This window comes from Carcharodon carcharias, chromosome 6 (genome assembly GCF_017639515.1).
Source record: "Carcharodon carcharias isolate sCarCar2 chromosome 6, sCarCar2.pri, whole genome shotgun sequence".
In the NCBI taxonomy this organism is placed as follows: Eukaryota; Metazoa; Chordata; class Chondrichthyes; order Lamniformes; family Lamnidae; genus Carcharodon; species Carcharodon carcharias.
The window spans coordinates 57427165-57454548 of record NC_054472.1 but is presented as its reverse complement, the minus strand read 5'-3'; the positions used below and the strand labels follow the sequence as shown (position 1 = coordinate 57454548).

Genomic DNA, 27384 nt, shown 5'->3' with positions numbered 1-27384 from the left:
AATTTTACAAAGGGCCGGAATGTCGAGAAAGAGACTAAGAATAGATCCTCGGAGGTTTCCAGAGTTGATGGAATTTTCTTCAATCTTTAAGAAAGTATTAAGCTGGTTACATTTTCCATGATTATATCAATGTTGGCAAGGTAAAAAAAAAATTAACATGGACAGCTCACCAGAAAGCAAGGGTACACACAGAGTCTGCTGTGGAGGGCCTTGATGGGGCAAGTTACAGAAGGCAGCTGATGGGTATACACAACAAAATTACTTGTGCATTGGGAAGCCTGACATAAAACCTGCATTCAAAGTCAAGGACCATGGTGAGGTAAGATACCAACTTGGCACAGGCCTTTGTGCACAGCTTCCATCCTTTCCAGCATGGAAGGTGGCCAGTTCCATTAGCACACTTGCAGACCCAACCATGAAGTGGTGTCTGAGGTCAAAGTCCATTGCAGTATAATTAGACTCCAGCATAAGTCCGAGTGTTTACATGCAAGTTCAGTTTGCTGTAATGTAAACTCAGCCTGCTGCTATCATGACTGTAAATACGAGTGTGCAAATGGGTTTGCAGACCAGTAATTTATCCTCCAACTGATTGCTGATGCACCACAGAGTGGTAGTGGTTCCACGAATTACAAACTGTTATCCTCTCACGAGGTGACAGTATTCATCATCCCAATGCTGCCCCTCTCAACCCAGACTGCTACAACACATGACAAGCCAATGCAGACTGTTCGATGTTGCCTCCAAAGCCATCTGCAGTCTCATTCACAATAGGTCAGTAGCCTTTCACCAGCCATGCTGCAGCCACTGGATTAGCACTGCCTCCCTTAGTACTCCTATGCAAGTCACGCAGATGACAAGTTAGGGGAATGCACAAGGGTGATTTAGTTTATGTTTGTGTGTGCAATATAGCATAACATAGTTTACAAATTTGGCTGGAAACATTTTGTATTCTGGCCACGGTGATGTGATGGGTCAGTGACCTTTCAAGGTCCCAAACACACCTTTCCAAGTGAAACAGTGATTTACTTGTACTTTCAATTCAATATAAGGTATCTACTGCTCACAATGTGGTCTCTTCTACACTGGGGGATCAAACACCGACTGGCTGATCGTTTTGGTGAATACCTCCGTTCAGTCCGCCAGCATTATGCACCCCAACCACAAGCTTCCAATCGCCTGTCATTTTAATTCCCTACACCCTGCTCCCACTGACATTTATTTCTGTTTTTGACCTGCTGTGCTCTAATGAAGTGGGACTCGGGCTGGAAGAATAGCACCCAATTCTTCAACTGGGCATTTTACAGCCTTCTGAACTCAACGCTAAGTTCAATAATTTTAGATCATAACCTTTGCCCCCATTTTTTTCTGTGTTTTTTTTACTCATTCATGGGATGTGGAGTTTGCTGGCTGGGCCAGCATTTAATTGCCCATCCCTAGTTGCCCTCAAGAAGGTGGTGGTGAGCTGCCTTCTTGAACCGCTGCAGTCCATGTGGTGTAGGTACACCGACAGTACTGTTAGGAAGGGAGTTCCAGGATTTTGACCCAGCGACAGTGAAGGAACGGCGATATATTTTCAAGTCAGGGCAGTGAGTGACTTGGAGGATAACTTCCAGGTGGTGGTGTTCCCATCTATTTTCTGCCCTTATCCTTCTAGATGGTAGCGGTCGTGGGTTTGGAAGGTGCTCTCTCAGGTGCCTTGGTGAATCCCTGCAGGGCATGTTGTAGATGGTACACTCTGCTGCTACTGTGTGTCGGTGGTGGAAGGGGTGAATGTTTGTGGATGGGGTGCCAATCAAGCAGGCTGCTGATCTTGGATGGTGTCAAACTTCTTGAGTGTTGTGGGAGCTGCACACATCTAGGCAAGTGGAGAGCATTCCGTCACACTCCTGACCTGGGCCTTGTAGATGGTGGACAGGCTTTGGGGTGTCAGGAGGCGGGTTACTTGTCGCACAATTCCTAGCTTCTGACTTGTAGCCACAGTATTTATATGGCTAGCCCAGTCAGGTTCTAGTCAATGGTGACCCCTAGGATGTTGATAATGGGGGATTCAATGATGGCAATGCCATTGAACATCAAGGGGTGATGGCTGGATTCTCTCTTGTTGGAGATGATAATTGCCTGACACTTGTGTGGTGTGAATGTTACTTGCCACTTGTCAGCCCAAGCCTGGATGTTGTCCAGGTCTTGCTGCCTTTGGACATGGACTGCTTCAGTATCTGAGGAGTCGCGAATGGTGAACATGATCCGATCATTAGTGACCATCCCCACTTCTGACCTTACGATGGAAGGAAGGTCATTGTTGAAGCAGCTGTAGGTAGCTGGGTTGAGGAAAGTCCCTGAGGAGCTCCTGCAGTGATGTCCTGGAGCTGAGATGACTGACTTCCAACAACCACAACCATCTCCAACCAGCGGAGAGTTTTGCCCCTGATTCCCATTGGCTCCAGTTTTGCTGGGGCAACTTGATACCACACACTGTCAAATGCGACCTTGATGTCAAGGGCAGTCACTCTCACATTGCCTCGGGAATTCAATTCTTTTGTCCATGTTTGAACCAAGGCTGTAATGGGGTCAGGAGCTGAGAGTCCCTGGTGGAACCCAAACTGAGTGTCAGTGAGCAGGTTATTGCTAAGCAAGTGCTGCCTGATAGCACTGTTGATGACCCCTTCCATTACTTTACTGATGATTGAGTTGATTGATGGGGCAGTAATTGGCCAGGTTGGATTTGTCTTGCTTTTTGTGTACATGGCATACCTGGGCGAATTTCCACATAGCCGGGAAGATGCCAGTGTTGTAGCTGTACTGGAACAGCTTGGCTAGAGGCACGGCAAGTTCTGGAGCACAAGTCTTCAGTACTATTGCTGGAATTTTGTCAGGTCCCATAGCCTTTGCAGTATCCAGTGCCTTCAGCTGTTTCTTGATATCATGTGGAGTGAATCGAATTGGCTGAAGACTGGCAACTGTGATGCTGGGAATCTCCGGTTTGCAGGTTTACTTTTTTCCCCCCTCGTTTCTCTAATTTCCTTTACTTTTTTGCCATCTACTTTGCCATCCGCATCTTCTCCGGACACATCTTTTGTTTCTTTATTCGTCCCATTACTGCTCTCTCTGGCCTTGCACCATGAAAGTTTTTGGCAGTTAATGTTCCCTGCCCTCCACCGCAGACCTTCCCTTTGCTCTTCTCACCCTCTCACCTTTGATCAGAACCAGGAAAAGTTAGACAGAAATAAGGAAAAATTTCTTCTCTCAAAGGATCATGAGTCTTTGGAACTCTCTTCCTCAAAAGGCAGTGGAAGAAGGGCATAAAATATTTTAAAGGCTATCGGTGGTAGGCAGGAATGTGGAGTTAAGGTTACAATCAGATCAGCCATAATATGATTGAATGGCGGAGCAGGCTTGAAGGGTCGAGTGGCCAATTCCTGCTCCTAATTTGTCTGCCCATATGTATGTTCGCATGTAGAAACTATTAGGTTTTGGGAAAGTGGAAAGATCACAGATCTGAAACGTTAACTTTGTTTCTCTCTCTACTGCTGCTAGATATGTTGCGTATTTGCAGCATTTTCTTCAGTTGCAAACAGGAGTCACCTGTAGCCCTCGTCACTCAATAGACATCCATTGATTTGCCCTGGTGGCAAAAATACAATTGGCACAGCAGACGGCCACAGAATGCTGCATGACTGCTGCTAGAATACTGGGCACTGACCTGCATGATGCGTTCCTTATGGCCACATGACCAAGGCAATATGCATGCAGTCAACAGTTCCCACAACATGGGGAAGCCTCCAATTTGAGCAAACCCTTATGCTTGTTCTGTCTGCCTCTCTCTGGCAAGAGAGAATGAAACAAAGTCAGCTCTCGGAACACAAGGCCTCAGCAACCTGCCTAACGTAACTGTGGGCAAAAAATGGCGACATATTGCTAAAATGGGGAGGCGGTGGCACAGTGGTATTCTCACTGGATTAGTACTTCAGAGATCCAGGGGAATTCTCTGAGGACCTGGGTTTGAATCCCACCATGGCAGATGGTAATATTTGAATTCAGTAAAAAAAAATCTGGAATTAAAAGTCTAATAATGACCATGAAACTGTTGTTGATTGTTGTAAAAACCCATCTGGTTCACTAATGTCCTTTAGGGAAGGAAATCTGCTGTCCTTACCTGGTCTGGCCTACATGTGATTTCAGACCCACAGCAATGGGTCTTAAATGGCCTAGCAAGCCATTCAGTTCTCAAGGCAATTAGGGATGGGCAATAAATGCTGGCCCAGCCAGCAACGCCCACATCCCATGAATGAGTAAAAAGAGAAACCTCCATCAACAGCCTAGGATGAGTCAGATGCGTAAAAGCTCTTCGGCATGGTCACTTTCACGGCCATTGGCATTGTAGCCTTAGCTACAGTCATTGGCAGATTTCAATGAGGACGCTCCTAATGAAGCGGACATCTCACACATTGTTCCTCACTGAAATTGAAGTAGAATTCCTCCCCGAAGACTGAGCAGATATGACCTCCTGCTGAGAGCCCTTCTGTCCCTCCTCTATCCTAGCTTCTAGCAACTTTAACCTCTGTCCATTCTCCTCGTCCAGTTCCAAGAAGGAGATCAACTAGTGCACCCATGTCTGAAAAGAACTGGTTTGTGCAGAAGCCTAGAGCCAGCAAAAGGTACTTTACCACCTGCCAGAACACTCCATTGACTTTTGAGACAGCTATGGGAAGCACCAAAAATGTTTAGAATTGTAGCAATGGCAAGAAATCAACCAGCAACTAACCTTTAAGTAGTTGATGACCCTTTACATAGTGCTGGTGGGGATTCCCTCCTGTCGTTTAAGCATGTTCAGCTGTGCAAGCTTAGGAGGAGATGCCAGCTGGACCACTGGGCTGCAAAATGGCAGCACTGCTATGAAGTCAGCTTTGCGTGCTGATTAACACAGTTTCCTGCTCTACATACTGCCAACAGACATTCGGTGCATGCACGCAAACATCTGTACCCACATGGTATCCAGCACAATTTCATATCACAAACGCAAATGCTGCAGATACCACTCTGGCACTCTAAAGGCACTTGCCCAATTTTTTGTCCTATATTTTCACATATTTTACAACAGCTTGAAAAATTTATTTTGAAATGAAACAGAGATTAACTCATTACCACAATAAAATTAGATTTTAACATCTCCAATACTAGTAATCATGTATTAACCTTTACCAAAATATTGCTTTAGTTAGAGATTTTGGGTCTCAATCATAACTTTTGCATTATATTACAGAAGCAATGAATTATAGAAGTGGTTCAGTATGCATTAGTGTTTCCTAAAAAGCTTTAATTACTGATGAACAGCAAACTCGCCAAGTTTTAGGATTGATAAAAACAGTATATACACAAGCACTTAAGCTGAGGGCACATTGAAGTTCAATTAGTATCTATATGGCAGGCAGGGAAAGAGTAGGTTGCCAGCAGTCTCCCATTAATCTTTACAGGCTCATCAAATCTTGCACATTAAAATTAAAGCACAAAAAAAAAATCAGCTTTATTGCAAGAAGATACTATAAAAATAATGAAGTTTATATGCAAGGCTCTGTTCATTAGCCAAGTGTTGTGAAACAGTGCATTAGTAATGCTGGAAGACTTTGTGCAGCTATAATCACAGCACGGATCAAGAGGCCCTGATAAATCCCAGCTGTGCCACTTATTTTCTGAACAGAACTCCATAGCCCTATGTATAGGATAACACAAAGTCTGGATTGTGTTACAGGGCAGAAACACTTCAAGGAGGTTGAGATGGTCAAAAACCTTAAACTGGAGCTTGGTCATTACCTTCACTCCAAGATATGTTACTTGAAACATGCTCCCTAACATAATTCTTCACAACTCATTCACAGATGGAGTTGTGGAAGCATCCCTACTCCATTTTTATAAAGCGTGAGTTTTTAATGCTTTTGTCAATACCCACAATTCCTTCAGCCATTTTTCATGAACAAAGGATGTTTGGGCTACCTTTTAGATCAGGGCATCCAACAGTCAGTAGAGAGCCTTTTATTTGTTCTTGGAATGTGAGCATCACTGGCAAGGTCAGCATTTGTTGCCCATCCCTAATTGCTTTTGAGAAGGTGGTGGTGAGCTAGCTTTATGAACTGCTGCAGTCCATGTGGTGCAGGTACACCCAAGATGATATTTCGGACAGAGTTCCAGGATTTTGACCCAATGATGAAGGAAGGGCAAGTTTCAAGACTGGATGGTATGTGACTTGGAGGGGAACTTGCAGGTGGTGGTGTTCCTATGTTTCTGCTTCCCTTGTCCTTCTAGGTGGTAGAGGTCACTAGTTTGGAAGGTGCTGTCAAAGGAGCCTTGGTGAATTACTGCAGCGCAACTTGCAGGTGGTATACACTGCTATGCTGGTGGTGGAGGGATTGAATGTTGATGGTGCTGGATGATGATGTGCCAATCAAGTGGGCTGATGTTGTGCTTCTTGGGTGTTGCTGGAGCAGCACCTAGCCATACAAGGGGAGGGTATTCCATCACAGTTCTGACTTGTGATTTGCAGACAGTGGGCAGGCTTTAGGGAATAGGGGCGAGCCTCGTAATAATTCATGTAGCCACCACATTCCTATGTGCCATCCAGCTAATTTTCTGATCAATGGTAACCCCAGGATTTGCTGGTGGGAGATTCAGCACTAATAATGCCACTGAATGTTGAGGGTGATGGTTGAATTCTCTCTTGTTGGAGATGGTCATTGTCTCACACCTGTGTGGTGTGAATATCACTTGTCACTGATCAGCCCATGCCTGAATATTGTCCAGGTCTTGCTGTATGCAACCATGGACTGTTTCAGTACCTCAGTTGCTGAAAATGGTACTGGACATTGTGCAATCATCCCCACTTCTGGCTTTAACGTTCAAGAGAAAGTCATTGGTGAAGCAGCTAAAGTTGGCTGGTCCTAGGGCACTACCCTGAGGATCTCCTGAAGCAATTTCCTGGGATTGAGATGATTGGCTTCAAAACAACCACAACCATCTTCCTTTGTGCTCAGTTGGACCAGGGGAGTTTTCTCCCCTGATTCCCAATGACGTCAATTTTGGTCCTTGATGTCACACTTAGTCAAATGCCACGCTATTGTGAAGGGCACTCAGTCACCTCACTTCTTGAATTCAGCTCTTTTGCCCATGTTTGGACCAAGGTTGCAAAGAGGTCTGAAGCCAAGTGGTCCTGGCAAAACCCAAACTGAACATCAGTGATCAGGTTGTCGCTGAATAAGTGGCGCCTAATAGCACTGTCAATGGCACCTTCCATAATTTTGCTGATGATTGAGTGTAGACTGTTGGGCAATAATTGACCAAACTGAATTTGTCTTGCTCTTGTGAAGCGAATAATACCTGAGCAATTTTCCACACTGCCAGGTAAATACCAGCATTGCAGCTGTACTGAAAAATTTGACCAACAGCATGGCTCGTTCTTGAGCACAACTCTTCAGTGTTATAACTGGGATGTTTTCAGGGTCCAAAGCAATTGCTACATCCAGCGTCTTCAGCCATTTCTCAACATCACTGGGAGTGAATGGAATTGGATGAAGACTGGCATTTTTGATGGTGGGAGCCTCAGAAGGAGGTCAAGATGGATCTTCCACTTGGCACTTCTGGCTGAAGATGGTTGCAATTGCTTCAGCCTTGTCTTTTGCACTGACTGCTGGGCTTCCCCATCACTGAGGATGGGTATGTCTTTGCAGCCGCCTCCTCCTGTTGGTTGTTCAATTGTCCACCACCATTCAGAAAATGGATGCTGCAGGACTGCAGAGCTTTTATCTGATCTGTTAGCTCTGTCTATCGCATGCTGCTTCCACTGTTTAGCAAATATGTAGTCTGTGTTGTAGCTTCACCAGGTTGGCACCTCATTTCAGGTATGCCTGGTGCTGCTCCTGCAATGCTTTTCTACACACCTCATTGAAATATGGTTGGTCCCCTGGATTGATGATAATGGTAAAGTAAGAGATATGCCCAGGCCATGAAGTTATAGATTATGGTTGAATACAATTCTGCTGTTGCTGATGGGTCATAGTGACTCATGGTGTTTTGAGTCTATTCCATTTAGCAGCGGTAGTGCCACACAACACAATGGAGGGTGCCCTCAGTGTGAAGAACTCTGTCTCCACAAGGGCTGTGTGGTGGTCACTTCTACCAAAAGTGACATGGACAGCATCTGTGACAGGTAGGCTTGCAATGATGTGCTCAAGTATGTTTTTCCCCAATGTCGGTTCTCTCAGCAGCTGCAGCAAGCCTAGTCTGGCAGACGTGCCATTCAGGACTCAGACAGCTTGGTCACTCGTGGCCGCTATGAAACCACTCAATGAAGGACATTAAAGTCCCCCAAACAGAATACATTCTGTGCTCTTGCTATCTACAGTGCTTCTTCCAAGTGATGTTCAACATGAAGGATTCATCAGTTGAATGAGGCAATAGATGGTATTCAGCATAGGTTTCCTTGCCCATGTTTGACCTGATGCCATTAGACTTCATGGGTTCCAGAATAAATCTCAAGAACTTCCAGAGACACTCCATCTGACAGCATATCATCGTGCTGTCATGTCTAATGAATCTGTCTTGTTGGTGATGAAACATGGTGAGGACAACTTTGTTGGGTGGACTGGACAGCATCTGTTGTTGTTTCTGGTACCTATGTCAGTGTTGAGTGGTTGGTTCAGTTTTAAGCCTAGGAGCAGTAATGGTCAACATGACTCTGTACAGGCCCCAGCAGCATTACTGGTAGCTCCTCGATTGCTTTTCTTCCTTGATTGCAGAAGACCCCCAGCCCTGAGTAGCAAGTCTCTGCTCTTTCGTGAAATTCCCTGGCAGAAAATGCGTAGAATTAAAACCAAAAGAGAAACTGAGCTGCAGGAAAAGTTGGAGAGTGACTATCCAAGAAGTGCTGCTGTATATTTCAGCTATTCTTCATTTTTGCCCCGGATTTTGCAAGGTCTCTCACTAGCAATTCCTGAGAGATTTTGGTGTCCCAAAGTAATTTTGGTTATGTAAAAATGGCCAGTTGACTGATTGCTGGCACAGAGAATTTGGATGCACTTGGAACTATTTCTGCTGTCTGAGACTGTGGAACTGATGACCTGTTTGTGTCTCTGTCAGTGAGGCACACAAAGATATTCAAACTAGCTAACGATGCATTACTGGGCAAAGTCAAATCAGCTGGGTGCAGGACCAGGCAGTACATGATTGTACATATGGTGGTCAGCACCACATATTGATCCTGTTGTGTTTCTTTTTGAACTGCAGCTGCATATGTATGTTTACAGTCTATTTCTATAGAACAGCAAATAAAAGCATATTTGATACAAAGTATAATCAGCATGGCACAAATAATAATTAACTGAGGAACAGAGTAAGCATTAATCATAACTACAATTCAGAATTTGTACACTATTTAGTGCATAAAAAGCTAAAAAAATTAATATTTTATTAAATTTGAGGGAGGGTAATTGTAGTCAGTATTGCAGTACATTTTCATTAAGCAAATTTCTCTTCCACAAATAAAATTTCTCCACTGTATCCAAAACTCCATCAGTTGTCATGGACTTGTTTGTACTTTCTCCCCAGATATTTCTAACATTAATCACCAACTTACTGGTAAGTTCATTTTTTTTTCCAAAACGGTAGAAACTTTTGAATCTTGACCTGGTCCACCCCCAACTCTCCCCTTCCCTTCCTTCACTTCTTTGTCTCCATTTCTAGGGATAGACTATCGACAAATATTCACTACAAGCCCACAAACTCCACTGCTACCTTGACTACACTTCCTCACACCTCACTTCCTGTATTCCATTTTCCCAGTATCTCTGACTCCATTGTACCTCTTCTTACATAACCTTCCATATTTGTGCTTCCAATAGGTCTTTTTCCTGAGCTGAGCACTCCTCCTGCACACCACCCCCAGCCAGCATGATTGACAATATTCTGAGTGGCTGATCTATTTCATGCACTTCTGCTCTCAACCCTTTGCACCTCCTTCCCAGAATCACAATAGGCTTTCACCCCATCAGCCTCCACATTCAATGGACCATCCTCCACCATTTCTGCCGCCTCCAGAGTGATGCCACCACCTAACACATTATCCCTTTCCCTCCGCAACACCCTAGTCCACTCCTCAGTCATGCCCAACACCCTCTTCCCTTTCCTTGCAAGGACAGGAGTTTCAATACTTGCCTTTTTACCTCATTCTTTCTCGCTATCCAAGGCTCCAAATGCTCCTAAATGAATAAGCAATTTACTTATATTTATTTCAATTTAGTTTACTACATTTGCTGTTCATGAAATGGTCTCCTCTATGTTGGGGAGGACAAACAGAGACTGGGTGACTTCTTTGCAGAACACCTCTGCTCAGTCTACAAGCATGACCCTGAGCTTCCTGTCATTCGTCATTTCAATTCTCCACCTTGCTCTCACTCTGGCATTTCTGCCCTCGGCCTATCAAAGTTTTTTTTAAATAAACCTCAACGCAGGCTCGAGGAACAGCAACCATCTTTTGACTTGGCATTCTACGGCCTTCTGGACCCAACACTGAGTTCAACAATTTTAGGTCAGACCATCTGCCTCCACGCTGTTTCTTTTTTTTTTGGGTTTGTTTTTACTTGCTTCTTTCTTTACTCCTTCAATTTGCATTCGGATGACCACTATGCAGCCATTCACATATTATGACATCTTTTGTTTCTTTATTTTACCCCTGAAATGTCAAAAGGTTTCATGGTAAACTTTCCTGCCTTCCACCCCTTTTGCTCAAAACCTATTACATTGCTAATTTTCCTCAATTCGGATGAAGGACCATTATCAACCTGAAAGGTTAACTCTGTTTTTCTCCACAGATGTTGCCTGATCCGTTGAATATTTCCTGCATTTTGTTTTTATTTCAGAAACTTTTGCTCTTTGTTGCATAATTATTTCCAGTGGACTTGTATTTCATATCACCCACAAAGGTCATCTCTTCCTCCAAGATGTAACAACCAAATAAGCTATGGACTAACACTGATGCATTCTGGAAGTATTTCTCAGCAGGGGTTTCAATTTTAATATATGGCTCAGCATCAATTACTGAGCTTCACCAGACAAAGGAAGTCAGCCAATATAGTGGAACAATAGTATATGTCCTTTCAGTTTTTCTATATGGCACCATCGTATTATTTCAGGTCCATTTTACTTGGAGCAAGATTCTATTTCTTTTCTATTAACATAGGAAATATATTACATCAAGAGAATTACTGTTATTGTGCAGTTTCCTTCTCATGAATCTTGACACTGTGCAAAACTCTAACAGTGATTATTTTAAATATAGGACAGCGGTATCTTGCAGCTCAATGGAGCACAAAGAGGCTTAATTTTCATACGGATGGAAATGGATGCACATCTTTGAACTCCTGAATTCTAAATTGCGAATTTTAGTCACACTTCACGGGAGGGAAACAACCACAAAATAGGGCTATTCAAAAGGGAAGTAGGGAAAAAATACGTGAGCACTCTCGCACATCTAATGACTGATGAAACAGCATCGACAGGGCACAACATGCCACCATCAGTCCTTTCAGATGGGACAGTGCTTGGAATAAGCAAAGGAAAATACCAAAAGCAGGTCTAAGTGTTTTTAAAAATAATCTGATGTTTCAGTTTCATTGCTGAGGCTCTTCCAAAATAACATCCTGTACTTTTATTTTTTTACATAAAATACGCCAGGGCCCCATTAGTGGATTACTCCCAAGTTTCAATATCCATATGTTTTTAACATTCAGTAATTTCAGAATTTTGCTTACTTTTGCATTATCCTGTGTAATCTCAGCAGGTTCTTAAAAGGAGGTGTATATATGCCATCATCCTAGGCCCAACTATCCTCAGATGCTTCATCAATGTCAATTATTTTAAGCAATTTGGCAGGGGTTCATATTTGAAGTGCCATGTTGTCAGCTAGACTTGTTCCTTCATGAGCCCATTGCTTCTCACAAAGGAATTTCAAAGATCACTGGCAGCCTGGAAGATTTCCAGAGATCGATTGATGAATTCCAAGTTGTTACTCTCCATCTATTGTCAATTATAAGATCAGAAGTGGGGTTGGTTACTGATGATTTTGTAGTGTTCAATTCTATTCGCAATCCATCAAATAATGAAATAGTCCATACCGGGCTGCAGCAAGGCCTGGACAATATGGGGCCATTAAGTGGAAAGCAACATTTGCACCACATGAATATCAAGCAATGGCCAGCTTCTACAACAGAGGTCATCACCTCCCCATGACATGCAATGGTATTACCTCTGGCAAGCCCTCCACTATCAACATCCTGGAATCACCAGTGACCACAAACTAAACAGCACTAGCCACATAAATGATCGTTACTAGAGGAGGTCAGAGGGTGGGTATTCTGCAGCAGGTGGCTCAACCTCAGATTCCAAAAACTCTCAAACATCAAGAAGGCATAGTGTGATAGAGAATATTTTCTAATTGCCAGGACAAGCGTGGCTCCGTCACTCAAGAAGCTCAGCACTCAGGACAAAGCAGTCCACTTGATCGGCACCTCATCCACCAATTTACTTGCTCAATTATCAGCTGCAGTGTGTACAGTATACAAGTGCACTGCACCAACTCAGCAATGCTTCTTCAGCATCACCCTTCCAAACCTGTGATCTCCACCAGCTAGAAGGGCAAGGACTGCAGACCAACGAGATTACTATCACCTCTAAGTTGCCCTCCAAGTCACACCCATCCTGACTTGGGGATATAATGCCGTTCCTTCATGGGTTCTACGTCAAAATCCCAGGACTCCCCCCTAACAGAATTGTGTCAGGACTAACACTATACAGACTGAAGGGGTTCAAGAGGGTGGCCCGACATCACCTTCTCAAAGGAAACTAGGACTGGAGGATAAATGTTTGGCCTTGCTAGTGATATCTGCATCCTGAGAATGAATAAAACAAAAGCTCCATGTCCAAGAGCCCAGGAGACTTTGTGGTAGCCAAACAGAAAAATGGATGCTGCAAGGCAACTCTGAATCTTAAACGAGTTACTTAATTATAGTGTAGTGAATTATCTGGCAGCAGTGCAGCTTTAGCATATACTGTGCATCCACAAAGATGTATGCATACATTTGCAATAAATTTCCCTTTAAGGCCTTATATAATGAACAGAGCATATGATTTTAATGCATTTTTTAAGAATTCTAGTTTCCTTCCTGAAAATTTGGAAACATTGCCTCTTCTAAAGACCTCAAGTGAACAATGATTTTTCAAAGTCCTACACCCATTTGTTAACTTTTCCTTGGTCATTATTTTAAGCAATTTGGCAGGGGTTCATATTTGAAGTGCCATGTTGTCAGCTAGACTTGTTCCTTCATGAGCCCATTGCTTCTCACAAAGGAATTTCAAAGATCACTGGCAGCCTGGAAGATTTCCAGAGATCGATTGATGAATTCCAAGTTGTTACTCTCCATCTATAATAGTCTTGAAATATAGACAAATTTGTTGTATTTGGTTGTAAACCACATATAAAACCAAATGATCTAGTGTATAATAATCAGCACTATGTATGTTTTGTTGTAAAATGCCGAGGTAAGTTAGTCCAATTAGTGCAGCTAATAGGATTTTATGATCAGCAGAGCTGCTGGTTATGCCCAAAGCGAACATTTTTTTCTAGTCAGCTGCTCAGTGTAAAAATTGTATTTGGTACCAAAATGCATAGGTTTTTACAATTATTAAATTGCTTCTGAGACGATAATTTTTTGAATTTTATCCTCTCTCAGGTCAGAAACTGTCTTGTCTATATTATATTTTATCAACAACTGCTAGTGTCTTCTTTCACAAGATTTATCATTTTCAACATTTGAATAAAAATCTGTGCAATGTTTGGAAATGCCACATTAAATTAGCACACTAATGTTATTCACATCTGTAACTGCTATTAAACACAGTAGTAAGTACCGCAGAAACCATACAAATAACCCCAAGTGAATTACTGGCTGATATTTATTGTAAAATCAAGTAGAGTTAATAAATTATCGGCTTGTGATGTCAGCATTATAAAAAAAAGGGACACACCAGGAAATTCTGAGGCTAAAGATTCCACTAACATGCTTAATTTGTGAAAAGGATATTAGAATCATACGCAAATTTGAATAAAACCAAAGGCTGTTTTGTATTCTAACTTTTACAAGCTTTCAAATTGGATCAGAGTGACTTCGGGTCTTTCATCTGAGATGCAGAATAATTCATAGTTCTGAGCAGATCTTGAACATGTGGTTTCAATGTTGAGTACCACCAGTCCAACAAAATGTCTACTCCTGCAAGCTTTTTTCCCCCCCCCGTAAACCGGTCTTGGCTATTGTGCAGGGCTTGGCAAAAGAAACGTGAAATAATTTAGAAATGGTGAAAAAACTGTGTCCATTGTTATCGTTAAATATATGATTTTCTTCCAATTGCCTTCCTGCCGTGGCCAAGGAAGACAGAGCTAAAACTAGTGGTCAAGTGTGAGTTTGCAATAGGAGCAATCATGCTCTACTCAAAAATCGAAGGAATCACACTACCTAATAATCAGGGTGGCTTCAGAACCATCAACAAATGATAAACCCAATGCCCACTTCCATCATAAAACAGAATCAGTGGCTGTCTTAGGTTCAGAGGTTTTCTGCATTGTAATGAAATCTCACTGGCACTATTAAAAGCGTGATTTACCATTGCAATTAAATATTAACAGCCATTTATAATCAAGGGTATTTATGCACCAAACCTACTGAAAGCTTTTGATCAATTTTCCACCTGAGAATATGGCTATAAAAGGTAGCTTGTATAGTTGACTACTAAATTTCTGACAATTTCATAGGAACTATAATATAGAATGATCACCAATTAACATTTTTCAAAAGTTCAAGTATTTCTATACCTATTTTCTATATGAAAGTTTCTACAAAAACCTTTTCATTCGGTATAACCCGCTGCTCCCAAAAAAGTGATAATAAATTTGTTTATCCTTTAAGTCAAGCCATCTTTGAGGTTACAAAAACAAAAACAAAACACATTCTTTGTTAAATCTTGAATTATAATTTTGTATTGGTTTGAAACCATCAAATTAACTAAACCAAATATTCCATTTTAAAGTTGAACAGACTTCAAAGCAGCTATGTCCTTCAATTTGAAGGTCTCTACACAAAGAAAAACATCTGGAGCAGACTTTCATAACATAATACACTAAAAACTAAACTTAGCCAGAACTTCTGGTGCCCCAATGACTGACATTTTTATTGAGCACATCAGAAATCACAGTTAACAAGTATAACTATTTCGTTACCAGAGTATCTGAAATGATCAGATCTACAACAGCTTTAGAAATAATTTGCCTGAAAACAAATCTGTACAGAAGACTGCATTGGTAATAGTAATGGTGAGGTGAGAGTGACTACCCTTGATATCAAGAAAGCATTCGACTGACTATGGCAGCAAGGAGCTCTAACAAAATTGGAGTCAATGAGAATCAGAGGGAAAACTCTCCCCTGGTTGGAGTCATACCTAGTACAACGGAAGATGGTTGTAGTTGTTGGAGGTCAATCATCTCAGTTCCAGCGCATCACTGCAGGAGTTCCTCAGGGTACAACAGCTTTAGAAGTTTTGAAAGCAGTTCAGAGGAGTTTACCAGACTAATACCTGGAATAAGCAGGTTGTCTTATGAGGAAAGGTTGGACAGACAAGGCTTGTACCCGCTGAAGTTTAGAGTAAGAGGTGACTTGATTGAAACCTATAAGGTCCTGAGGGGTCTTGACAGGGTCAGTGGGGAGAGGATGTTTCCGCCTGGAAGAATCTAAATCTAGGAGCCACGGTTTAAAAATAAGGGGTCACCCATTTGAAAAACAGTGATGAGGCAAATTTTTTTACTCAGAGGGTCATGAGTCTTTGGAACTCTCTTCCTGAAAAGGTGGTGGAAGCAGAGACTTTGAATATTTTTAAGGGTAGATTCTTGGTAAGCAAGGAGGCGATAGGTGGGATGCAGATTTCAGGTTACTATCAGATCAGCCATGATCTTATTAAATGGTGGAGTAGACTCGAGGGGCTGATTGGCTTGTTCGTATGTTCATTGTGTCCTAGGCCCAACCATCTTCATCTGCTTCATCAATGACCTTCCTTCCATAAGGTCAACAGTAGGGATGTTTGCTGATGATTACACAATGGTCAGCACCATTCGTAACCCCTCAGATACTAAAGCAGCCAATGTCCAAATGCAGCAATACCTGAACAATATCCAGGCTTGGGCTGACAAGTGGCAGGTAACAATCATGCCACACAAGTGCCAGGCAATGACCATCTCCAACAAGAGAACACTTAACCATCATCTTTTGACATTCAATGGCATTACCATCACTGAATCCCCCACTATCAACATCCTGGGGGGGGGTTTCCATTGACCAGAAACTGAACTGGACTAGCTATATAAATACTGTGGCAGGTCAAAAGTTAGGCATCTTGCAGTGAGTAACCTCCTGACTCCCCAAAGCCTGTCCACCATCTACAAGGCACAAGTCAGGAGTGTGATGGGATACTCTCCAATGGGCTGAAAGAGGACTGCTCCAACAACGCTCAAGAAGCTTGGCACCATCCAGGACAAAGCAGCCGTTTGATTGACACCCCATCCACAAACCTTCACTCCTTCCTACACGAGTGAACAGTGGTAGCAGTGTGTACCATCTGCAAGATGCACTGCAGGAACTCACTAAGGTGCCTTAGGCAGCAGCTTCCAAACTCACAACCACTACCATCTAGAAGGACAAGGGCAGCAGATAGATAGGAACCACCACCTGGAAGCTCCCCTCCAAGCTACTCACCATCCTGACTTGGAAATATATTGCCATTCCTTCATTGTTGTTGGGTCAAAATCCTGGAACTCTCTCCCTAATGGCAAAGCGGGTATACCTGCCCCACAGGGACTGCAGTGGTTCAGAAGGCAGCTCACCATCACCTTCTCACGGGCAATTAAGAATGGACAATAAATGCTGGCCTATCCAGCGACGTCCATATCCCACGAATGAATAAAAAAACTTCTCTAAATGTTGTAAAATACACAAAAAATTTGAACAACAGAAACAAGCAAGTTGTGAAACTTTGAATGAATGATATGAGAACAATCTGTCACTGGCTGCAAATTTCCATTTCCATATGGTTACAGAGTTAAGGTTTAAAATGGATGCAATACACCACACAGGACAAGAAACTGTTGAGTAATGTTGTATTTTACACATGTGGGCTATTGTTCTATTTGCATTATTTTAAGCTTACAGACAGCAATCAATAAAGTGCACATAAGCCTGTGTATATATGCTTATTTAATACAAATATAATGTATAATATTTAGTCTGCAATCTAAATATGAATAATACATCAACCAGCGATTTATATTCTCAAATTACTTACCTGTATGAAAAAGCAATGCAGTTTTAAAGATGAAAACAGAAACAAGAGTCAAAACTCTCAACCAAAGTTTTAAAATGCATGGTTAAATATACAGAAAATTTACTGTATAGAGGCACTTGTCTTCAATTTGGACAAGCATAACAAATACTAACTGACATAGTATATTCTCATTGTGATTAAAACAAGGGAAGTGTTTATAAATATACAAACAATCTGTTTTATAGTCTTTTAACTCCTATGGCAGATAATTATTTGCTGAACATTCAACAATGAAGAAAATAATCAGATAGTAGAAACCATAAATAACAGTCCATCTTTAAGGATTGTAAATATACCTGAGTTCATTAGTTTCCAGAGCTGGTCCACCAGGGCCTCATTGCACAGTGGAGAGTCTGCATTCTTGGTGAAAGGGGGGTTTTTATTGAGCATACTCAAAACTTTATGCCTGTAAAGTATGAAACAACAGAATTTGCTTTGAGTTATATGCATCCATGATAACCAAATAGTATGATTGGGAAAAAATATCGATGAACCATTGTGCAAGTATATGAATGAAAAATGGTGCATATAATAAAACAAACTGATCAATAATAAATTTAGTGAACCCGGGCATTTAGCTGAGCTTCACTATCTTTGGATTATAGCAGTCAGATCACTCGGTGATCCGGGTGCATTATTTATTATCACCCAAGACTAATGCTCCACATGTTTATGCTATAGAGCCATAGAGGTCTACACAGCACAGAAAAAGGCCCTTTGGTCCATCGAGTCTCTGCTGGTCAAACAAGCACCTAACTATTCTAATCCCTTTTTCCAGCACCTAGGCCCATAGCCTTGTATGCCATGGCATCGCAAGTGCACATCCAAATACTTCTTAAAAGTTATGAAGGTTTCTGCCTCTACCATCCTTTCAGGCAGTTAGTTCCAGATTCCCACCACCCTCTGGGTGAAAAAATTCTTCCTCACATCCCCTCTAAACCTCCTGCCCCTCACCTTAAATCTATGCCCCTTGGTTATTGATCCCTGCACCAAGCGGAAAAGTTCCTTCCTGTCCACCCTATCTATGCCTCTCACAATTGTATACACTTCAATCATGTCCCCCTCAATCTCCTCTGCTCCAGGGATAATAACCCCAGTCTATCCAATTTCTCCTCATAACTAAAACTCTCCAGCCTGGGCAACATCCTGGTAAATCTCCTCTGCACTCTCTCTAGTGCAATCACATCCTTCCTATAATGCGGATTCCAGGACTGCTCTGTGTGGCCTAACCAGCGTTTTATACAGTTCCAGCAGTTCCATTAGTTATTTTGCCATTTTCTCTAAACCCACTTTTTGTTTGTTCTACTTTTTTTAAAGTACCTTTTGCTTGAGATATTCAGTTTCACGGTTTCAAAACACTAATAAATAAAGCTTTTGATCACTATGTTCCAGAGTTCCTCAAATTGCTGAAATATCCACATAAAATTGTGCATGCCTAGAGCATGAACTGGGAACACTTCTCACTTATCTTGGTTTACTGTTTTTACCACAAGAGGTTTCAAGAGACAGTCCATGACTTTGGAAAGTGACAAGAAAACTACACTCAGCCTTTTAATAGACAACAATGTATGAATAACAGCAATGACGCAATACAGATTTTACTAGTTATTAATCTTATCCTTTTCTGCCTACAGAAGCTATCTGGCCTGGCTATCAACACTCAGAAGACTTCAGACTAATTGCCCAAGTTGAATTGGCCAGGCTTAGAAATAGACTTGAGAAAATGAGTGGAGACAAACCAAATTAAACAACAGCTTATTCAATTTTTTACAAAAGCTATCAAACATATATTTGGACAAGTTCCAAAAGATGCTTACATTTGAAGCAAAAGGCTTGGCTCCTCTCTTGGGAACTGACTAGGGCAAAATAACTCAAATCTATCATAGCTGTATCAAAATAGCATATTTTCCCAAAGAGTGAAGCTGGTTTTTAATCCTTCTCTTGAACATCTGAGACAAATGGCAAATATCTGGAACATTTTATTGAAGTAAAACAGCACTTTTTTCCAGAGTGAAGCTTATTCTGAACACTTCGAGGGGAGGCTTGGCGTAGTGGTAATGTCACTAGGCTAGTAATCCAGAGGCCAGGCTAATGCCTAGTCCCCACCATCAAATCCCACGATCGCAGCTGGTGGAATTTAAATTCAATTAATAAAAATAAATATGGAATTAAAAGCTAGTATAATGATGACCATGAAACCATTGTCAAATGTCGTAAAAATCCATCTGGTTCACTAATGTTTTTAGGGGATGGAAATCTGCTGTCCTTATCTTATTTGGCCTACATGTGACTCCAGACCCACAATGCGGTTGATCTTAACTTTCCTCTGAAATGGCCAAACATGCCGGTCAGTTGTATCAAACCACTGCAAAACCTAAATGGAATGAAATCAGATGGGTCACCCAGCATTGGCCTAGGCACTGGAAATGACAATGGCACACCCAGCCCTGTTGATCCTTACTAACATCTTGTGCCAAAATTAGAAGAGCTGTCCCACAGGCTAGTCAATCAACAGCCTGACACAGAATATACTCCGTGAGCATGACTGTAAATCGGACCTTACAGAAGATGTTCCAGACACCACCATCACCATGCCTGGTTATGTCCTGTCCAAATGGCAGGACAGATCCACCAGAGGTGACAGCAAAGTGGTATACAGTCCGGAAGGAGTTGCCCTGGGAATCCTCAGCATTGACTCTGGACCCCATGAAGTCTCATGAAGCATAAGATCAAACATGGTCAAGGAAACCTCCTACTGGTTACCCACCTACTGTCCCCCACCCTTCAGTTGATGAATCAGTACTCCCCCATGTTGAATACCACTGGGAGGAAGCACAGAGTGGCTAGAGCACAGAATGTATTCTGGGTGGGGGACATCTATGTCTGTCACCGAGAGTAGCTCAGTACCACCACTACTGACTGAACTGGTCAAGTCCTTAAGGGCATAGCTGCTAGACTGGGTCTGTGGCAGGTGGTAAGGGAATCAATAAGATGGAAAAACCCACTTAACCTCATCCTCACCAATCTACCTGTCGCAGATGCATCTGTCCATTACAACACTGGTAAGAGTGACCGCCTTCACATTGAGGATACCCTCCATCATGTTGTGTGGCACTACCAACATGTTAAATGGAATAGATTTTGAACAGATCTAGCAACTCAAAACTGGGCATCCATGAGATGCTGTGGGTCATCAGCAGCAGCAGAATTGTATACAACCACAACTGAAATCTCATGGCCTGGCATGTCCTCCACTCTACCATTACCTTCAAGTCAGGATCAACCCTGGTTCAATGAAGAGTACAGGAGGGCATGCCAGGAGCAGCACAAAGCATACCGAAAAATAAGATGACAATCTGGTTAAGCTACAACACAGGACTAATTGATGACAAACAGCAGAAACAGGATGCAACAGACAGAGCTGAGCGATCCCACAACCAACTGATCAGATCGAGGCTCTCCAGTTTTGTCATATCCAGGCATGAATGTGGTGGACAATTAAACAACTAATTGGAGGAGAAGGCTCCACAAATATCCCCATCCTCATTGATGTGGGAGCCCAGCACATCAGTGCAAAAGGCTGAAGCATTTGCAGCCATCTTCAGCCCGAATTGCTGAGTGGTTGATCGATCTCAGCCTCCTACTGAGGTCCCCAGTGTCACAGCTGCCATCTTCAGCAAATTTGCTCCACTCTAAGTCATATCAAGAAATGGCTGAAGGCACCAGATACTGCAAAGGCTATGGGCTCTGACAACATTCTGGCAATTGTCCTGAAGACTTGTGCTCCAGGATTAGCCTCGCCCCTAGCCAAGCTGTTCAAGTACAGCTACACACTGGTAGCCACCAGGTAAGGTGGAAAATTGCCCAGATATGTTCTGTCCACAAAAAACAAGACAAATCCAACCAAGTTAATTACCATCCATTTAGTCTACTCTCAATCATCAAAGTGCTTAGCAATAACATGCTCACTGTTGCTCCGTCAGGGTCATTTGGCTCCTAACCTCATTACAGCCTTAGTTCAAACATGGACAAAAAAAGAGTTGAACTCCAGAGTTGAGGTGAGAGTGACTGCTCTTGACAGCAAGGCAGCATTTGACCGAATGTGGCATCAAGGATCTCTAGCAAAACTGAAGTCAATGGGAATCAGGGGGTTAAATCTCCAGTGGTTGCAGTCATAGCTGGAACAAACATGGATAATTGTGGTTGTTAGAGGTCGATCATCTCAGCCCCGGGACATCACCGCAGGAGTTCCTCAGGGTAGTGTCCTAGGCCCAACCATCTTCAGCTGCTTCATCAATGACCTTCCTTCCATCATAAGGTCAGAAGTGGGGATGTTCGCTGATGATTGCACAATGTTCAGCACCAATCGTGACTCCTCAGATGCTGCAGCAAAGCCTGGACAATATCCAGGCTTGGGCTGATGACTGGTAAATGACATTTGCACCACACAAGCGCAACGCAATGATCATCTCCAACAAGAAAGAATCCAACCATCTCCCCTTGACATTCAAGGACATTAGCATCGCTGAACCCCCCACTAATAACATCCTGGGACTTACCATTGATTAGAAACTAATTGGACCAGCCATATAAATACCATGGCTACAAGAGGTCAGTGGCTGGGAATTCAGTGGAGAGTAACTCACCTGCTGACTTCCCAAAGCCTGTCCACCATCTACAAGGCACAAGTCAGGAGTGTGATGAAATACTCTCCACTCACCTGGATCAGTGCAGTGCCAATACCACTGAAGAAGCTCAATACCATTGAGGACAAAGCAACCTGCTTGATTGGCATCCCATCCACCAAGTCCAACATTCACTCCCACCACCACTGATGCAGCAGTGTATACCATCTACAAGATACACTGCAGCAATTCACCAAGGCTCCTTCGACAGCACCTTCTAAATCCATGGCCCCTACCACGTAGAAGGACAAGGGTGGCAAAGCATGGGAACACCACCATCTGCAAGTTCCCCTTCAAATCACACATCTTTCTAACTTGGAATTATTCCTTCACTGTCACTGGGTCAAAATCCTGAAACTCCCTTCCTAACTGCACTGTGGATCTCATACACCACATGGGCTGCAGCAGTTCAAGAAGGCAACTCACCTCCACCTTCTCGAGGGTAATTAGGGATGGGCAACAAATGGCCTAGTCAGCGACGCCTACATTGCATGAGCGAATAAAAAACCCAACATCAAAAAAAGTGAAAGCTGTGCCAGATCTTCGGTAACAGAGTGAACGTGTTAAAGATGCATGCGTGACAATGAGTGTGCGTCTGACATTTTGTCCATTCCTTCCTATATTGTGTCTCACTCTGTCCTGTTGAGATTCATTCTGTTTGCCCTCTTCTGCTACTCTTTCCCATTCTCTCCTGCCTTTTCCCCCTTTAAAGCATTTCTGGGTGCAGGAATCATTAATCACAAGCGAAGAGCACTTTGAGCAGTGGAAAGGGTCATCCAAAGAAATCACTAGGATCAGGAGGAGTCACAGGCTGTTGTCAGGACAAAACTCAGAGCCAGGAGTGGGTAATGGTGCGTCAAAAGAGTAAAATTCAAGAAAAAGGGAGCAAAAAAAAAATCACTCCACCAAAAATGGGTTTTCAAAATGTAACAGCACAGCAAAGAATAAGCCTTAAAAAAGCAACAAAAAAAACAGCAGAAACTGCAGACAATTTTGCTTCAAAGAAAAATATCAGGGAGTAATAATAAACAAAAAATGGAAACAGAACAGGTAAAATATCTGAAATCCCTCTTCCCCCATATCTAAAGCCCAAGGGGTTAAAGGGGAAGTTTCGTTAAACGACAAAAGGTACAGAGTAGTGGTGAACGATTGTTTTTCAGACTGGAGGAAAGTGTGCAGTGGTCTCAGCAGCTCTGTTATGATTACATATTAATGACCTTGGGTAGAGAGGGCTTAATTTCAAAGTTTACAGATGGCATGAAAATCAGAAATGTGAGGAGAGTAGAGAACTTCAAGAGGGCAGGCACATGGCAGATGAAACTTAACAGAAGTGTGAAGGGATTAATTTTGGTTAGAGAAATGAGGAGAAACAAAATAAACTAAAAGGTACAATTTTAACGGGGATGCAGGAAGAGGGACCTGGTGTGTGTGTAAAACAATTGTTGAATGTGGCAGGGCAAGTTGAGAGGTCCATTAAAAGGCATACAAGCCATTGGACCTTTATTGATAAAACAAAGACCAAATGCAAGTTATACTAAAACACTGGTAAGGCCTCAGCTGGAGTACTGTGTTCAATTCTGGGCACCACACTTCAGGAAGGGTGTCAAGATCTTAGAGAGGATGCAGAAAATATTTACTAGAATTGTACCAGGGATGAGGGACTTCCATTATGGGGAGACACTGTAGAATTTGGGGTTGTTCCCTTGGAGCAGAGAAGGTTAAGTGGAAGTTTGATAGGTCCTCAAAATCATGCTAAGTTTTGGTAGAATAATTAAGGAGAAACGGTTGCCAGTGGCAAAAGGGTTGGTAACCAGAGGGGACAGATTTAAGTTAATTAGCCAAAAAACCAGAGGCAACATGAGGAAATATTTGCACAGTGAGTTATGAATGTGAAATGCATTGCCTGAAAAGGATGGTGGAAGCTGATTCAATAATAACTTTCCTTATGGTGAGGCTGTGGCATGATGGTGATGTCACTGGACTAGTAGTTCAGAGATCCAGGCTAATGCTCTAAGGACATAGGTTCAAATCCCATTGCAGCTGGTGGAATTCAAATTCAATTAATAAATCTGGAATTAAAATCTATTATCAGTAATGGTGACCATGAAATCAAGTCAATTGTCGTAAAAACCCATCTGGTTTGCAAACGTCCTTTAGGGGAGGAAATCTGCCATTTCACCTAGTCTGGCCTACATATTACTCCAGACTCTCAGCAATGGGGTTGACTCTTAAATGCCCTCTGAAACGGCCTAGCATGCCACTCAGTTGCATAAAACCACTACAAAGTCTAAAAAGCAGAAATGAAACCAGACAGACCACTTAGCATCGATTGAAGCACCGGAAATGACAACAGCAAACTCAGCCAGATCCACCCTGCAGGGTCCCTCTTAATAACATATGAGGGGCTTGTGCCAAAATTGGGAGAGCTGTCCCAGACTAGTCAAGCAACAGCTTAACACAGTCATACTTGCAGAATTATATCTTACAGACAATATCCCAGACAACACCATCATCATCCCTGGGTATGTCCTGTCACACCAGTAGGACTGACCCAGCAGAGATGGCAGCACAGTGGTATACAGTCGGGAGGGAGTTGCCCTGAGTCCTCAACATTGACTTTGGACCCCATGGAGTCTCATGACATTAGGTCAAACATGGACAAGGAAACCTTACTGATTACCACTTAGCACCCCTGCCTCAGCTGATGAATCAGTAGTCCTCCATGTTGAACACCAATTGGAAGAAGCACTGAGGGTTGCAAGGGCGCAAAGCGTACTCTGGGTGGAAGAAATTAATGCCCATCACCAAGAGTGGCTCAGTAGCATCATTACTGACCGTGTTGGCCGAGTCCTAAAGATCACAGCTGCTAGGTTGGGTCTCCGGCAGGTGGTATGGGAACCAGCAAGAGGGAAAAACTTACTTGACCTCATCCTCACCAATCTACCTATCATAGATGCATCTGTCCATGACAATATTGGTATGAGTGACCACCGCACAATGGAGACTTGTGAAGACAAAGTCCTGTCTTCACACTGAAGATACCCTCCATTGTGTTGCGTGGCACTCCCACCATGCGAAATGGGATAGATTTTGAACAGATCCAGAACTCAAATCTGGGCACCCATAAGGTATGGTGGACCATAAGTAGCAGAACTGTTTTCAACGATACTCTGAAAACCTCATGGTCAAGCATATCCCCCACTCTACCATAACCATCAAGCCCAGGGATCAACCCTGGTTCAATGAAGAGTGCAGGAGGGCATGCCAGAAGCAGCACAACACATGCTAAAAATGAGGTGTCAAACTGGAGAAGCTATAACACAGGACTACTTGCATGCCAAACAGCAGAAGTAGCTGTGCGATCTCATAACCAACAGATCAGATCGAAGCTCTCCGGTCTTGCCACATCCTGTCTTGAATGGTGGTGGACAATTAGACAACTAACTGGAGGAGGCGGCTCCTCAAATATCCCTATCCTCAAAGATGGGGGAACCCAACACATCAGTGGAAAAGACATGGGTGAAGCATTCACAACCACCTTCAGCCAGCAGATAATCCATCTCGGCCTACTACTGAGGGCCCCATCATCACAGATGCCAGTTTCAGTCAATTCGATTCATTCCATGGGTTATCAAGAAACAGCTGAAGGCACTGGATACTGCAAAGACAATGGGCCCTGACAACATTCCAGCAATAGTACTGAAGGCTTGTGCTCCAGAGACAGCCTCGCTCCTAGACAAGCTGATACAGTACAGTTTCAACATTGGCATATATCCAGCAATGTGGAAAATTGCCTAGGTATGCCCTGCACAAAAAAGGACAAATCCACCCAGCCAATTACTGCCCCAAAAGTATACCCTCAATCATCGGCAAAGTGATGGAAGGGGCTGTTGACAGTGCGAAACTGCACTTACTCAACAATAACCTGCTTACTGATGATCAATTTGGGTTCCGCCAGGGCCACTCAGCTCCTGACTTCACTACAATCTTGGTTCAAACATGGACAAAAGAGTTGAGCCCAGAAGTGGGGTAGAGTGACTACCCATGACCCCAAGGTACAAACTGACCGAGTGCGGAATCAAGCAAAAACTGGAGTCAATGGGAATCGGGGAAAAACTCACAATTAGTTGGAGTCATACCTAACACAAAGGATGATGGTGCGGTTACTGCAGGCTAATTGCCTCGGTTGCAGGATATCGCTGTAGGAGTTCCTCTGTGTAATGTCCTAGGCCCAACCATCTTCAGCTGTTTCATCAATGACCTTCCTTCCACCATAAGGTCAAAAGTGGCAACGCTCCCTGATGATTGCATAATGTTCAGCACTATTCATGTCTCCTCCGATACTGTCACAGTTTATGTCCATGTGAAGCAAAACCTGGATAACATTCAGGCTTAGGTTGATAAATGGCAAGTTTCATTTGCTCCACACAAGTGCCATGCAATGATCATTTTTAACAAGAGAAAATCTAACCATCCTCCCTCAATGTTCAATGGTATTACCATCACTGAATTCTCCACTATCAACATCCTGGGACTTACCATTAACTAAAAACTGAACTGGACCAGCCATATAAATACAGTGGCTACAAGAACAGGTCAAAGACTGGGAACTCTGTGGCGAGTAACTCCTCTCCTGATGCCCCAAAGCCTGTCCACCATGTACAAGGCATAAGTCAGGGGGTATGATGGAATGCTCTCCACTTGCCTGGATGAGTGCAACTCCAGCAACACTTAAGAAGCTCAACACCATTCGGACAAAGAAGACCACTTGAGGCACTCCAGCCACCACCTTGAACATTCACTTCTTCTACCACTGATTCACTGCAGCAGCAGCAGTGTGCACCATCAACAAAATGCAGTACAGCAACTCATCAAGGCTCCTTCGACAGCACCTTCCAAACCCATGAGCTCTACCGCCTACAAGGATAAAGGCAGCAGATGCATGGGAATACCACCACAGCAATTTCCCCTCCAAGCCACATACCATCCTGACTTGAAACTACATCGCAGTTCCTTTGCTATTATTGGTCAAAACCCTGCAGCTCCCTTCCAAACAGCACTGTGGGTGTATCTACACCACATGGACTGCAACCATGCAGCTCACCACCACCTTCTCAAGGGCAATTAGGAGATGGGCAATAAATGTTGGCCTAGCCAGCAATGCCCATGTTCTGAGAATGATTAAATAAAAAGCAAAATTACAACAATGACTACACTTCATAAGTTCTTTATTGGCTGT

At 43.0% G+C, this 27384-nt stretch overlaps 1 protein-coding gene across 6 annotated transcripts in view; it reads right to left on the bottom strand.

The window, feature by feature from the left end:
- taf2 (TAF2 RNA polymerase II, TATA box binding protein (TBP)-associated factor) overlaps positions 1-27384 on the bottom strand; it is a 122541-nt gene that overhangs the window by 11343 nt on the left and 83814 nt on the right. For all 6 annotated transcript variants that reach the window (XM_041189522.1, XM_041189523.1, XM_041189526.1 and 3 more), the window contains one exon: positions 17757-17866. In XM_041189522.1, coding sequence (XP_041045456.1) covers positions 17757-17866 — 110 coding nt within the window. The remainder of the gene's footprint in view (positions 1-17756; positions 17867-27384) is intronic.